The sequence below is a fragment of the Cherax quadricarinatus genome, chromosome 87 (genome assembly GCF_038502225.1).
Source record: "Cherax quadricarinatus isolate ZL_2023a chromosome 87, ASM3850222v1, whole genome shotgun sequence".
NCBI classification, from domain to species: domain Eukaryota; kingdom Metazoa; phylum Arthropoda; class Malacostraca; order Decapoda; family Parastacidae; genus Cherax; species Cherax quadricarinatus.
In genome coordinates, this window is record NC_091378.1 from 1,012,553 (window position 1) to 1,026,643 (window position 14,091).

At 36.1% G+C, this 14,091-nt stretch overlaps 2 protein-coding genes across 3 annotated transcripts in view; one reads left to right on the forward strand and one right to left on the reverse strand.

Annotated features, from left to right (window-relative positions):
- The window catches only part of LOC128703785 (non-lysosomal glucosylceramidase), a 291,380-nt gene that overhangs the window by 246,868 nt on the left and 30,421 nt on the right, over positions 1-14,091 (forward strand). The window lies entirely within an intron of this gene.
- LOC128703784 (zinc finger protein 157-like) lies at positions 577-14,091 on the reverse strand. 2 transcript variants are annotated; one of them, XM_053798614.2, is made up of 4 exons: positions 14,037-14,091; positions 10,714-10,821; positions 10,080-10,181; positions 577-9,619 (listed from the first exon to the last, which is right to left on the reverse strand). In XM_053798614.2, the coding sequence occupies exon 4, from the start codon at positions 9,604-9,606 to the stop codon at positions 8,356-8,358; it is 1,251 nt and encodes a 416-aa protein (XP_053654589.1). In that variant the 5' UTR covers positions 9,607-9,619; positions 10,080-10,181; positions 10,714-10,821; positions 14,037-14,091; the 3' UTR covers positions 577-8,355. The 2 variants fall into 2 exon arrangements, with proteins under 2 accessions (XP_053654589.1, XP_053654590.1); XM_053798615.2 differs by having other exon boundaries at positions 13,941-14,079.

A 14,091-nucleotide genomic window follows, 5' to 3' on the forward strand; every position in this document is an offset into this window, starting at 1 on the left:
AGAACCAGAAAAAATCCAATAGTGGTCAGCAGAGGTAGGGCCAGGAGCTGAGACTCGACCCCTGCATCCACAAACAGGTGAGTAAATGAGTACAGGTCTTGAATTATTATTCTCATATTCATGGGGGAAGAGTACCCATAAGAGGGATGGGAGGCATTCAGATGCAATACTTGGAGTATACGTGGAGGATGTTCCAGGGGTCAATGCTCCCATAGCCCAGTCCATCACCAGGCCTCGCGGTTTATCAGAGTCTGATCAACCAATGATCAATCCAATAAAGGGGAGGATAAGTCCAGTTCCTTAGATCAAGAGCCCCTCAAAAGCATCAAGTCACTTAGGTTAGTCACCCTTACTACACAAGCATGGGAAGTGCCAGCCACTGCATTCCACATTGTTATTACAATCAAAACTTAAGGGCTAAACCCATAAGGGTCATACAGCACTGTAGTGCATTCCATAGCATCCACAGAGGCTGCTCCCTTCCCAGGTAAAGATGATTACCCAATGCTTAAACAAAGTGGTAATCTACACACTACCTCTCCTTAACTGAGAAAGGGTAAATTAAAACTCAATTAGTGTCGAGGGCAAAATTTTATTAGAGTTACATTTGCAAATTGCCAAGACGTGCCATAAATTCACACGATAGTGGGAAGAATTCTCTTACACAGTTCTGTATCTACAAAACTATCACTGTGACTTTCAGCCTTTAAAGTAACAATATTGATGTATCTGCACACTTAATGATAAAAAACTTCCTCTAGATGATGCAAAAAAGATAATGTAATATGTATGGTACATTAAAAACTAAGCAACAATTAAGATATACATACAGTGGTACCTCGGGATATGAACAGCTCAAAACTTGAACAGTTATGTAAGTGTAATTATGTAAGTGCTTTTGTAAGTGTATTTTTGGGGGTCTGAAACGGATTAATCTAATTTACATTATTCATTATGGGAACAAATTCGTTCAGTATCCACACTCGAACAACCTTCTGGAACGAATTAAGTTTGTATCCTGAGGTACCACTGTAGTATATCCTATTTTGATCTGACCTAACAAAATACAAAAGAAGCAATAAATGAAATGTTCTTCCAAAGATTTAGATGGAAATAAAGTTTATGCATCATAATTTTATTATTATAAATTCATAGGGGTCATACAGCTCCTGGGAAATTCAGATTTGATCCAAGGAAGGTAGCTCCACTTCCTTGGACCAGGAACCCTTCACCAGCATCACTTTTCCTTAAGGTTTTAATAGTATAATTTTGATGTCCACAAAAAGATCATTCACAACTGATGGATTAGTTTTCAAGATGCTGACAGCTCCACATAAACTTTACACAGAATCAGAAAACTCTCAGATTCAAATCAGATAACCTGACCAGATGTGAGATATTTTTTAGCTTTTTTTATTATTATTTTTTCATTAACTCATGGGCCGTTTCCCACCGAGGCAGCGCGACCCGAAAAAGAAGAAATACTTTCATCATCATACATCATCTGTTTCCTTTCATCTCCATGGGAAAGTGCATAAGAATCTTTCCTCCATAAGTCATGCGTGTCATCAGAGGCAAATAAAATGCCAGAAGCAAGGGGTTAGTAACCCCTTTTTCTGTATATATGTAAATTACTGAAAATAAGAAGAAAAATTTGAGTTTGTTATAAATAAATAATCAAACAGAACAGCTTCCAACTTCAATTGTATGTTGTCTTGCTTCCCGATCAAAGGTTAATCCAACTTTAATAAAACTAACTTCACAACCAAAAAATGAGATCACTTAAAAAATTTAAGGAAATTGATACATTATTTCACTGACTTACATTTGAAAATCATCCTGTATGATGGGCATGTTAGGCAAACAAATATAGTTCTTGGTCTAACCTTGTCAAATGTCATATAGATCTGGGTGGCCACACAATGTAATATACTTAATGTATCCAGATAGTAGGTTGGTACTGTATCGTCCATGAAGGTACTGTATCTTCCAGGAGGGTACTGTATCTTCCAGAAAGGCACTGTAACTTCAAGGAAGGTACTGTATCTTCCAGAAAGGCACTGTATCTTTAAGGAAGGTACTGTATCTTCCAGAAAGGCACTGTATCTTTAAGGAAGGTACTGTATCTTCCAGAAAGGCACTGTATCTTTAAGGAAGGTACTGTATCTTCCAGAAAGGCACTGTATCTTCAAGGAAGTTTTCAGTGTCACTGATGTCAGCTAGGCCTGTATACCTTGTACATGTATTTGTAGGAATAAAGATATTATTATTATTACTGTAATTGAAACAAAATCTTTCTTACAGAGCATAACTGCATATAAAACTGAAAGAGCTTGAATTATGCATGTTATATCAATTTAGCAATAGCTAAATAGTATATTCAAAAGAAGTGAATATCAAGCATGCACAATTTTGCAGATAGTACTGTAAATAGCCAGACCCATAATACTGATGACAAAAGTAGCAGGTATGGCACATATACCACACAGAGCAGAAAACATTTCATTGAAATATAATCTGCATAAAGTTGAAATATTTTCTTAAGATTACAATATAACTTTTGAAGTATTAAATAAAGTTCCCCAATTTTATCTGAAATTATCATTACCCAGTTGCACATATATTAATTATGATGAAACTAAGTGTTACAGTAAATAATTAGAGTATAATGTCATGCTTGATAAAATACATGTAGGCCAAATTTTCTTAAAATATATTTTTTCAGATTTTTATAATATGGACTGGCAGATACAGTATACAGTATTCACAAAAATTAAAATAGGATGGATGCATTTTCTAATTCTGCACTAAAACTAATTAGCAACCTAACCTAGCTAAAATATATATAAAAGCACAACATGATAAGTCTATGAATTGTAAACACAGTACAGAAATTAGACAAGGAATTTATTAGAAAAACAGGGTAATGCAAGAAGCCTAATTTAATAGATTTTTCACTTTGTTATCCACAAGCTTTATACAGAATTTTGTAGCTATTACACTGTTGATTAATTAATCTAAAGTATAATTTTAGTTTTGCATAAAAATTATACATATGCATAAACTCCCTTAACCCTTAAATGGTCGAAATAGATCGACGTTCAAATCCGTAATGCTCCAAAAGTAGATCTATGTTTTTTTTACATTTTTTTTCAAATATAACAAAAAAAATGTAGATAAAAGTTTTTTTACACATTTTCAAATGTAAAAAAAAAAAAAAAAGATGATGTACATTTTTTACATACTTTCAAATGTTGAAAAAACGTATATACATATACGTTTGGACCGTTTAAGGGTTAAATAAATTATGAAGACTAGCAAAATATTAAACAATTTTAAAATTATTAAAATAAATTATTCTCAATATTCATTGCTGAATTTGACTGACTGACAGTGGCATTTATATTAAAACAACACTTTCAATACACATGCCATTTAAAATTTGTGCTGGTAATTCTGAAGAAACCAATTTAGTTTGTAACTACTTTTGATGCTTCAACTCCGTGCCCCAGCCTGCCATGCATTTCGAACGTCTCTGTTATATCACATTCGTAGCTGCCTGCCAATAGTAACGTAAAGAGATGCTAAGACATGCATCAAGAATAAACACCTGATATTAATACAAATAAACAGTTCAATGTACATTGGTCAGTAGCAGGGCCAGATTAAGGCATGGGCTTTAGGGGCTGCAGCCCAGGGGCCTCTGCCAGCTGGAGGGCCTCCAGAGATTAAGTGGAAAGTGTTCACAGTTACTAATGTAAATTTAATTTTTTTTTTTTTTTTTTTTCAACAAGTCGGCTGTTTCCCACTGAGGCAGGGTGACCCAAAAAAAAAAAAGAAAGAAAATCCCCAAAAAGAAAATACTTTCATCATCATTCAACACTTTCACCACACTCACACATTATCACTGTTTTTGCAGAGGTGCTCAGAATACAACAGTCCAGAAGCATACACATATAAAGACACACAACATATCCCTCCAAACTGCCAATATCCCAAACCCCTCCTTTAAAGTGCAGGCATTGTACTTCCCATTTCCAGGACTCAAGTCCGACTATATGAAAATAACCGGTTTCCCTGAATCCCTTCACTAAATATTACCCTGCTCACACTCCAACAGATCGTCAGGTCCCAAGTACCATTCGTCTCCATTCACTCCTATCTAACACGCTCACGCACGCTTGTCGTATATGATCTGTTGACTGTTCATTGAATGTTTCTGAAAATATCACTGGGGGCCTCACAGTACCTGCAGCCCAGGGGCCTACAAAATGTTAATCCAGCTCTGGTCAATAGTGCAAATGAACCTACATGGAGAGAAATAAAACAGAAGGAACTTAAGTGAAGTACAGTTCCGTAAATTTTGACCTCACACTGATGCCCTCCTCAGAAGAGATTTATATGAATTAAATCAACTTAGTTTTTTGTCTTTATAACCTGGAAGTTCATTAAAACTACTGTATCATAATATAATGCTTCTGTGTATTTACTAATAAAACCTATATGGAAAATACTCTTTGTGATCACAATCATACTGATTATATCACTTCATTCAAAAGTAAAGTATATGAGAGGTAATTCTATCTCCAAACTCACACTGTATGATACAGGAATGTACAAAAAATTAAAAACTTCACCAGTACATAATGAAAAACATATAGTATCAAAGCAAGAATAATACAATTTGCACCATTCACTTTGTGATGTGTCACTTGTAAATGGTGCAAGTCGGACCGAAATGTCGTCACGAGCTTCTCTCTCCTATGTGCGGGTTATTTGCGTATTGTTCCAGTCATGGTATTGTGACTTTGTTCTCTAACGTAGGAATTTTTTACCTCAGGTAAATTGTGCAATGCTCATCAACTCAAGGAATCTCAATTTCCACATGCTGAAGTACACATTACACAATATGTGCAACAAAATACATTATAAATAATATATTACATACTTTAACAGTCATACAGTACAGTATTTACAGTGCAACCATAGTGCTGCATACAATTAATTATGCAACCACGCTAATGATTCTAGCACTCAAAGCATCTTAAGCAGAAATAAGAACCAATTATGCATCAATTCTGGTGCAAAACAACCAGTGGGGGGAGATGACTGATAGCTCTAGGCCTTTTGTGTTGCAATCAACACATCATCAGGAGCTTATGTTGATGTGTTGATTGCAACACAAAAGGTCTAGAGCTATCATTCCCCCTGTGGTTGTTTTGCATCATGAATCGTTTCTTTGTGATTTTTCAATACTGGTATTGGCTTCTAGTCGTTTGTGCACACACATACTATTGAGCTGGAAACATAAAATATTGCACTTTTCCTAACCTACAGTTTGTTCGCTATACTAAACCTAGCTAATACAACACTCGTTATACTAGACCTGACTATTAATACATCCACTATACAGTATTGTATTAAGTATACATGTATACAGTATTCTAATTCACATTATACAGGGTCTAGCAATAATATAACCTACCTACAAAACTCTACAACCAGTTAACACATTATACTATTCCTAGCAGGCTGGTGATAGTCAGTACTATTCTGTACTCAGTATGAGTAAGGGATGCATTCAGTGAGAAGCTCATGGATGACAAATTTGCAAATATAAAACTTTTACTGCATTTTAGTAGGAAAAGAAGAGATGACTGAGCCATCACCTCTATACCCAGGCATAATGGTTTTAATTTTGGGCCAGTCATAATCCAAATAGGTCATTAATCAACTTGCCAGAAAACAGCATAACATAGAATTTGCAACTATGAGAATCCACAATAGGTTAGCTACAGACAACAAACTGTACTTGCAGATAAAGGGCAAACAAAATTCACAGAGAGGATTAATGAATGCAAAGCTCACAGATATGAGTACAGTACAGTATTGAATTTAACCATCTGTACAGTAGACTTAATACAGTTAAATCTCACCTAATGATGTTTCACTGTACAGTATCACTTTTTTGTTGTACATCAGAGTATGACTGTTTGATATATAGTCCAACACTTGAAAATTTTGAAATTTGAAGATCATTCTGATTTTCAAAATTTGGAACAATTTCAAATAAGAGATGATGTTATATTCCACAATCTGCCAACATTTTAAACACTATATGGTACTAAATCCAATACTAAATAAACTTGATTGTACATCACCAATATGTACTCTACAGTACTGTTCTATATACTGTAATAAAAATATCTTTATAGTAATTTTAAAATTAATCTTCTCTAGCCCTAAAAGTTGAGAGAATATTATGCAGTGCATGTATGTGTATGGTGTGCTTTTGAGGAAGAGCTACTGATCTTGGCTTTGAAAGCACGATCGTTTTTCCAGACAAACTGAATATAAATTCAATTACAATCCTGGCCCATGGCTGAGCTTTGGGAGTAATGAAACTCTTGGAACTCATCAAAGGTATAACTTTGCAAAAATTAGTCCGAACATCACATAATTAATAGGATATATTTCACAAATGTTAGGAATACTAATTATGGCAAATTAAGCTGACCTAAAATAAGTTGGTAGGATTGAGCTAAGGTTAAGATAGATTACTAAGTTATCTTTGGTGCAGAACCAAAAATATTTACACTGTTAATTTATACAAGTTTATCTATTAGTGCAAAAGAAAATGTTTGAAGAAAAAAAAAATTAAGGCATCTAAACTTGTCTGACTGACTTTGCCTAAAAAAGCACAACACATACATGTCTTGTATCACATTCCAGACTGAGATAGGCAATTAGCATTGTTCACTTGATGTGAAAGGTTATATACAGTATTAGCTCAATGCAAAATTTTCAAAACTGCCATCACTAAATGTAGGCCAGAGTGTTTTAAAATACAGTTCTGTTCATATTATAAAGCTGAAAGACTGAACTCTCAACATGACTGATTTCAATCTTACCTACTATCACATTCAACCCTCAACTCCTTATCACAATGCTCTATTCTGTGGTAAACATAGGCAACTGTTTGCCATATAGATCCATCATGTAATTTTTCAGGGCTTAATTTAAGTGACACACTAAGTGAAACCAGTGGATATAGTACCTCTCTCTTTCTTTACATGAGAGAGAGAAATTATGGAAAGTATTAAGTGAATGTTTGGGAAGTTCTGAGGCAAGTGAGAATATAATTGTTGTGGGTGACATAAATGCTATAGCAGGAGAGACAGTTTCTCCAACTTTTTGCCACAATCCTTCAGTGTGGAGGGCCAGGGATAAATGATAATGGGGGGTCCTCTAACTGAATTGTGTATAAAAAGAGGTTTGGTAACAGGTATTTCTTTTTAAGAAAAAGATGATAAGTTTATATATGATGTAGTGTGCCAAAGCAGCAGTTCGCAAGCCTCTGTATTGGTGGATAAAAGAATGATGGGTAAGCCTCTGGATGTGCATGTTTACAAGAGTGACTGTATGTCAGGTCATTATTTAAAGGTAGCTACAGAAAGATTAAAAGGCAAATGGAGTTAGTGGATAAGAGAGAAATGAAAGTGAATGAATTCAAAGGGAGAGACAGCTATTGGGAGATATAAAAGGGTAGGTGGAGAGAGTAATGAGGAAGAGATTGAAGAGGTATGGGGTACATTTAAGAGTGTAATGCTAGAGTGCACAGCAGAAGCTGCTTGCAACAGCTTGAATTGATTCATATGATCAGGAAAGATAGGAGCATATCTTGCTCCCTTGGAAGATACAGAACCTGTGTGTACACAGATGTAGCATCATTGTGAATGAAAATGATCAAGGAGAGAGCATATATTTGAAGTCAAAAGATAAGACTTAGGGAATAACAAAAGAACTACATACTTGGATCACAAACCCTAAAGGAGTATAATTGCAATAGAGGATATGTGAATGAGCTATCTTGAAGAGATTTATAAAAATCTACAAAAAAAAAATTTATGGCTGCTTATTTTTGTTACAAAAGCCCAGTAGCTTCATAATGATTGTTATTTTTTTTTGTATCTATTCTTCCTAATGATCTTTCTCTTCAAGTTTTTTATGTTTACTACTGTAGATATTCTGATTTTAAACACTATGTTATTCTTTCAGTGTCAGTAAATAGCTAGATATGTTTAAATGTCTTGCACAAACATTTGTGAAAATTTTTAAAAACTTTTAAGAATATAAAATGAAAGTAAAGATAGAATTTTATATTTTATACAGGACAAAGTTACGAGGTACTATTGAGCCAATAAAGCTGTTATGAGTGTATGAAATTAAATTTTGAATTGTTAGAATACAATTTATTGCTGGAAATGACAGAAGTTTAATTCGGTGACTGAAAAATTGCTCGATTAAATTTCTGGAAAATGTACATTATTAATTCCAAAAAACTTATGAAACTATTTAATTACTTTCTGCCTGTCCTGTGTGTACATTAAATTTCTCCTGGAAAGGAACAAAAATGGGGTTTTTGGTATGCTTCCACATGTGATAACTCCATGCCATGTTGTTGGCACAACCTTCACCACAGATATTACACTTAAAAGGTTTGGGTTCCTCTGGAGCTTTGCACTTGTGGTTTTCAAGAAAGTGAAGGGAAGAATATTTCTTTTTGCATACACCACATTCATATTGCTTTGACTTGCCGTGGGTTGTATAGTGCCGCTGAAGATCGCATTTCTGGAAAAAGCTTCGGCTACATATTTCACATCTGTGGGGTTTGTATCCACTATGAGCAAGTCTGTGTCGTCGGAGGGCACTGATGTGAGAGAGACCAGCACCACATATATCACATTTGTATGGTTTAGCTGCTTCATGACTTTCATTATGTTCGAGAAGTTCTTCTTTATAAGCAAACTCTCTATCACACACCGCACACTTATACGGCTTGTCTGGCATGGAACAAGACATGACATTTGACACTATATTTCCTCCATCCATCTGATCATTCATGATGTAGACATTATTATCTTTGATATGACTGTCCATGTGCTCATCAAAAGATGATTTGGTGAAAAATGTCCTGCCACAAATATGGCATCTCATCTCCACAAAGCGGTCAATTCGTCTCTTCCGCTTCATTGCACCATTCTGTTCATCATGCGACTCTACATTTATATCTATATCCAGGTTCTGGTTGAGGTGCAGTGGGGGAACTTGATGTGTTCCCGGAGGAGTACCCAACATCCCAATAGAAAATGAATGAGGATGATGAGGATGTGAAGGAGGCAGTACAAGTGGGCCACCAAGCGATGCTTGATGATTTGGAACAGGAGGGGGAGGAGGGGGAATAGACGGTGCATGAGGCAGAGGAGACGATAAAGGAGAGGATGATTTGGAACGTCCTGTTAAGTTTAAAGGAGAACATCTTGCACCATTTATGGTTAAATTAGAGGGTTCTGTCTGTGGAGAGTATGAATACTGAAAACCTTGCTCCATGTGAGATGAGACCTCTAAATCTTCAGGGTTCAGGGGAGTGTTACCAACTCGAATGTCTAACTGCGGCTCAAACGCACAAGGACTCAAGGATAAGGACTCCAAATTGAACTGCCTCCAGTGAGTACTGATATGAGTCATAACAGTTACTGCATCAGCAGGAAGATCAAGGCCACAAAAGCGACATCGTTCACCTATAGGACAGCCATAGCCAGCCATCTTCACTTCCAGCCTAAAATGATAAAGTTAATAATATACATGAATGAAATGATATGCAGGATAAGCGTAACAGCAGGTATAATTCATAACCTGCAAAATTCCTGTCTAAATATTTAAAACCAAACCAAACTATTCAGTATCTATATGTGCACACATTTTTTTTTTTAACACATCAGCCATTTCCCGCCAAGGCAGGGTGACCTGAAAAAGAAGAAACACCTTCATCATCACTCACTCCATCACTGTCTTGTGAGAGATGTGCCAATACTACAGTTAAAAAACTGCAGCACATCTCCACCCCTTTTTTAGAGTGCAGGCACAACACTTCTCATACATACATGTATATTATAGTTAAATCAAATTCTATTTAGACCACTATACTTTAATACCTAAAGAAATATTTCTTGAATATTAACAGTTTCTTGCAATAAAAAGTGCAAGCCTATATGAGGGAAAAAAATTAAGTGTTTTACCAGCAAGTGAAGCAGAGGCTGTAAGCTGGTTAAATTTTAGATAAGTCCAATAGTTCAGAGTTAATGTCTACAGTACATCCTCCATCATCCATCTTGTCTGGTCTGTTGAAAGACATAATACAGTATGTAATTACAAGCAATATTAAGTACAGGAGGGCCCCACTTATGCAGCAGGTTAGGTTTTGGGTTACTGCTGTAAAGTGAAACCCTTTTTTCACTTTCAAATGCATATAAAAGCCTGAGAACATGTTTAAACTATCATATATTCAGTGAGAAATAGAGCTAGGTCTTAAAAAAAATGCATATACATGTATAGTACACACATTTCTTACCTTAAAATATTTTTGTCCTTAGCTTATTGTGAGTGGTGAATATATTTATTGTAGGAAGTTTGAATAAATGAAGAATGAGCATAAGTGAAAACCACTGCATTAGCGAAACCCGATAAAGTGAAGCGCTGTAAAGCACGGCCCTCCTATACACTATCCATGAAAGTGTAATTATAATAGGCAGATTAATATTCTTCTTTCATGTACACAAGCTGCTGACAGTGTTTTTGAGTCATTCCTTCTACACACTTGTAGAAATATATATTCTGAATTAGATTTTTTTTATTTTGAACAAAGATGAGTACCTTCTTGCAGTGGTAGCATGCTCGGCTCACATTCAAGAATCCCAGGTCGAATCTTGGATGAGGCAAGATGTGTGAGCAAGTCTCCTCCTAACACCTGCAGCCCGTTACCTAGCAGTAAATAGATACCTGGGAATTAGTACTGTCATGGGTTGCATCCAGGGAAAGGATCCAAAAATGACCCCAGTGGAAATATCTCACATTTTATTCATACTGTATATCATACATTAAATTCTGTGTAATTTACCTTATAATACCACTTTAAAGATTTCAAATTATATATGAGGCCTACCTCATTTATTCTGATACATAATTTATATGAACATACATATAAACTACAGTACTTTATAGAAAGCTCCTTGTTATGTAGAGCATTTCAGGCAGCATTAAAATTTACTTACAATTATTGGACAGTTGCACAATTTGGTTATTTTACTAAAATGCTATGTTTGCAAAATACTATAACATAAACTGTTACAATTTAGTTTATGATTTATGAAATTCTGAGAACTTATGAAATAATTTGGTATTATATTTTTTATTGGTGAGTACTTAGGTAGAACATATTTTCGGTTAATATATGTGTTGAAACAGATTGATGATAAGAAAAACATCAGTATGAATGCTAATATGAGTTGAATCAACAGTTTTTTAGTTTAATATCTTCATTATACACTCTATACCCATTCTGTAAGCAGCAGTAAAAAGATTACAGAGGTACATAATGGGTCCAGGGACTGGGCTGCAAAGTTTTGATAGCTGAACAAGTTACAGTGGTAATGAACTATTTACATGTTTGTATCTGGTTACAACAACAGAGTTGCCATTGATACATCAGCCCTTAACATAATTTGTATAAGCAGGCTTTAAGTCAGACTCAGGAGATCTTTCTAACTATATTTTTGAAGCAGGTGGCTGAAGGGAAACTTTGCACCTTCCTGAAGGGAGTTTCAAATTTTAGAGCTCTTTATTTGCATGGATTGCCTGTATAGGTTAAGTTGAACATGTGGTACATCAAAGACACTTATTTCTTGTATTGTCTGTGTGTTCTGTTGCAGCTCTCTTGGAAAAGTCGAAGTGATGGACTGAACTAATACAGGGTTGTAGGTGATTTGCTGTAGTAGATCCCTAAACACAAATACCACAGCTGATGTAAGAATAGATTATTAAATAATACAGAGTGAGTTATGTTGTTTATGGAACATAGAAGTATATCTTTGATAGAATACCTACAGTTTGGAAATTTTCTTACACATGTTAGATGTACAAAACAAATTCTGGCCACAAAATAGAGCGAAACACCAACGTCAAAGACCTGGGAGTGATCATGTCGGAGAATCTCACCTTCAAGGACCATAACATTGTATCGATCGCATCTCCTAGAAAAATGACAGGATGGATAATGAGAACCTTCAAAACGAGGGATGCCAAGCCCATGATGACACTCTTCAGATCACTTGTTCTATCTAGGCTGGAATATTGCTGCACACTAACATCACCTTTCAAGGCAGGTGAAATTGCTGACCTAGAAAATGTACAGAGAACCTTCACGGCACGCATAACGGAGATAAAACACCTCAATTACTGGGAGCGCTTGAGGTTCCTGAACCTGTATTCCGTGGAACGCAGGCGGGAGAGATACATGATTATATACACCTGGAAAATCCTAGAGGGACTAGTACCGAATTTGCACACGAAAATCACTCACTACGAAAGCAAAAGACTTGGCAGATGATGAAACATCCCCCCAATGAAAAGCAGGGGTGTCACTAGCACGTTAAGAGACCATACAATAAGTGTCAGGGGCCCGAGACTGTTCAACTGCCTCCCAGCATACATAAGGGGGATTACCAACAGACCCCTGGCAGTCTTCAAGCTGGCACTGGACAAGCACCTAAAGTCGGTTCCTGATCAGCCAGGCTGTGGTTCGTACGTTGGTTTGCGTGCAGCCAGCAGTAACAGCCTGGTTGATCAGGCTCTGATCCACCAGGAGGCCTGGTCACAGACCGGGCCGCGGGGGCGTTGACCCCCGGAACTCTCTCCAGGTAAACTCCAGATGCGAGTGTTGAATTTTAGGTTGCAGTCAAGATATAGTGTATACCTAAGACTCTTCCCTCGCCTTCTCACTCTTATGTGTGAATTATTTATTTTTATGTTGAAATGGATAATTTTAGCTTTATTCTCAAACAACATATAGAAATTCTTGTCAATATTGAGATTAAGTTTGTTAGTTGCCATCAGGTAATCTTTTATGAGCTCCACATTGACTGTGTTGCTGAGGGCAACAGGATCTAGATTAGCTATGACAAATGTTGTGTAATCTGCTAACAGGACTGGTTTAAGTTCCTGGGAGACATTTGTTAGGTCACTGATATATATGAGGAATAACAGTGGGCCAAGGTTGCTACCCTGAGGCACCCCTATGTTAACTATTCGTGTTAAGCAATGTTGGAACAGGTGCTGAGGTCTTCAAGAAGAAAGTGAACAAATGTCTGCACCAAGTGTCAGATCAACCAGGCTGTTATGGATATGTGGGCCAGTGGACTGCCAGCAACAACAGCTTGGATGATCAGGCAAGCCTGGCCCTGTAATGAAGTAGTATCATTGTGTGTCACATGTTGACATCTGTAGTCAAGGTAGAACTATACATATGTGTCAGCATGATGTCTGATACCATAATGCTCTAGTTTCATCAAGTTGTGCGTTAATATAAAATGCTCTTCTGAGATAAATAGAGAGAACCATTGAATATTCAATACTTTTTAAGAGCTGAATAAAGAGAGTCAGGCATCTTAAGTAAGTAAGTTTATTTAGGCTCAATGACACATAAGTACAATTATCATATATAGTGTAAATTTCCTAGGATAACGCAAAGATTCAAAGTGACTTATTTCTATTAGTACTATTTCCTAGTCTAAGCCAGACTGGCAAGAGGTTGATATTCTGTTTAATAATAAATGCACATATCTGTTTATAAATTATCTTATAAAAACATTACAGACAATAATAGGGAAGGGAAAAACTTAAAGCTCGATCCAAGGATAGGGAGAATAGGTGTGGTTCCCTGGATCAAGAGCCCCTAGATGGATACAAAATATGATTATTATAACTAAGAGCTAAACCCACAAGGGTCATACAGCGCTGAGTGGTACAAAATAGTAAGCTAAATGATAACGTATGTACTAACTCAGATAACCCTTCGAGACCAGTCTTAAAATGATAAAACCTACTTTTCCATAATTAATTAAAGTTATTTTTATCTCACAGTGATGTCTATATTAATTTTTCCTGTTCAGATTTCCTAAAATACAAGAGAAAAAACTAACGATTTCCCCTCTAAAGATAATCCGTCGTCCCCTTCAGAGGACGCCGACGACAACA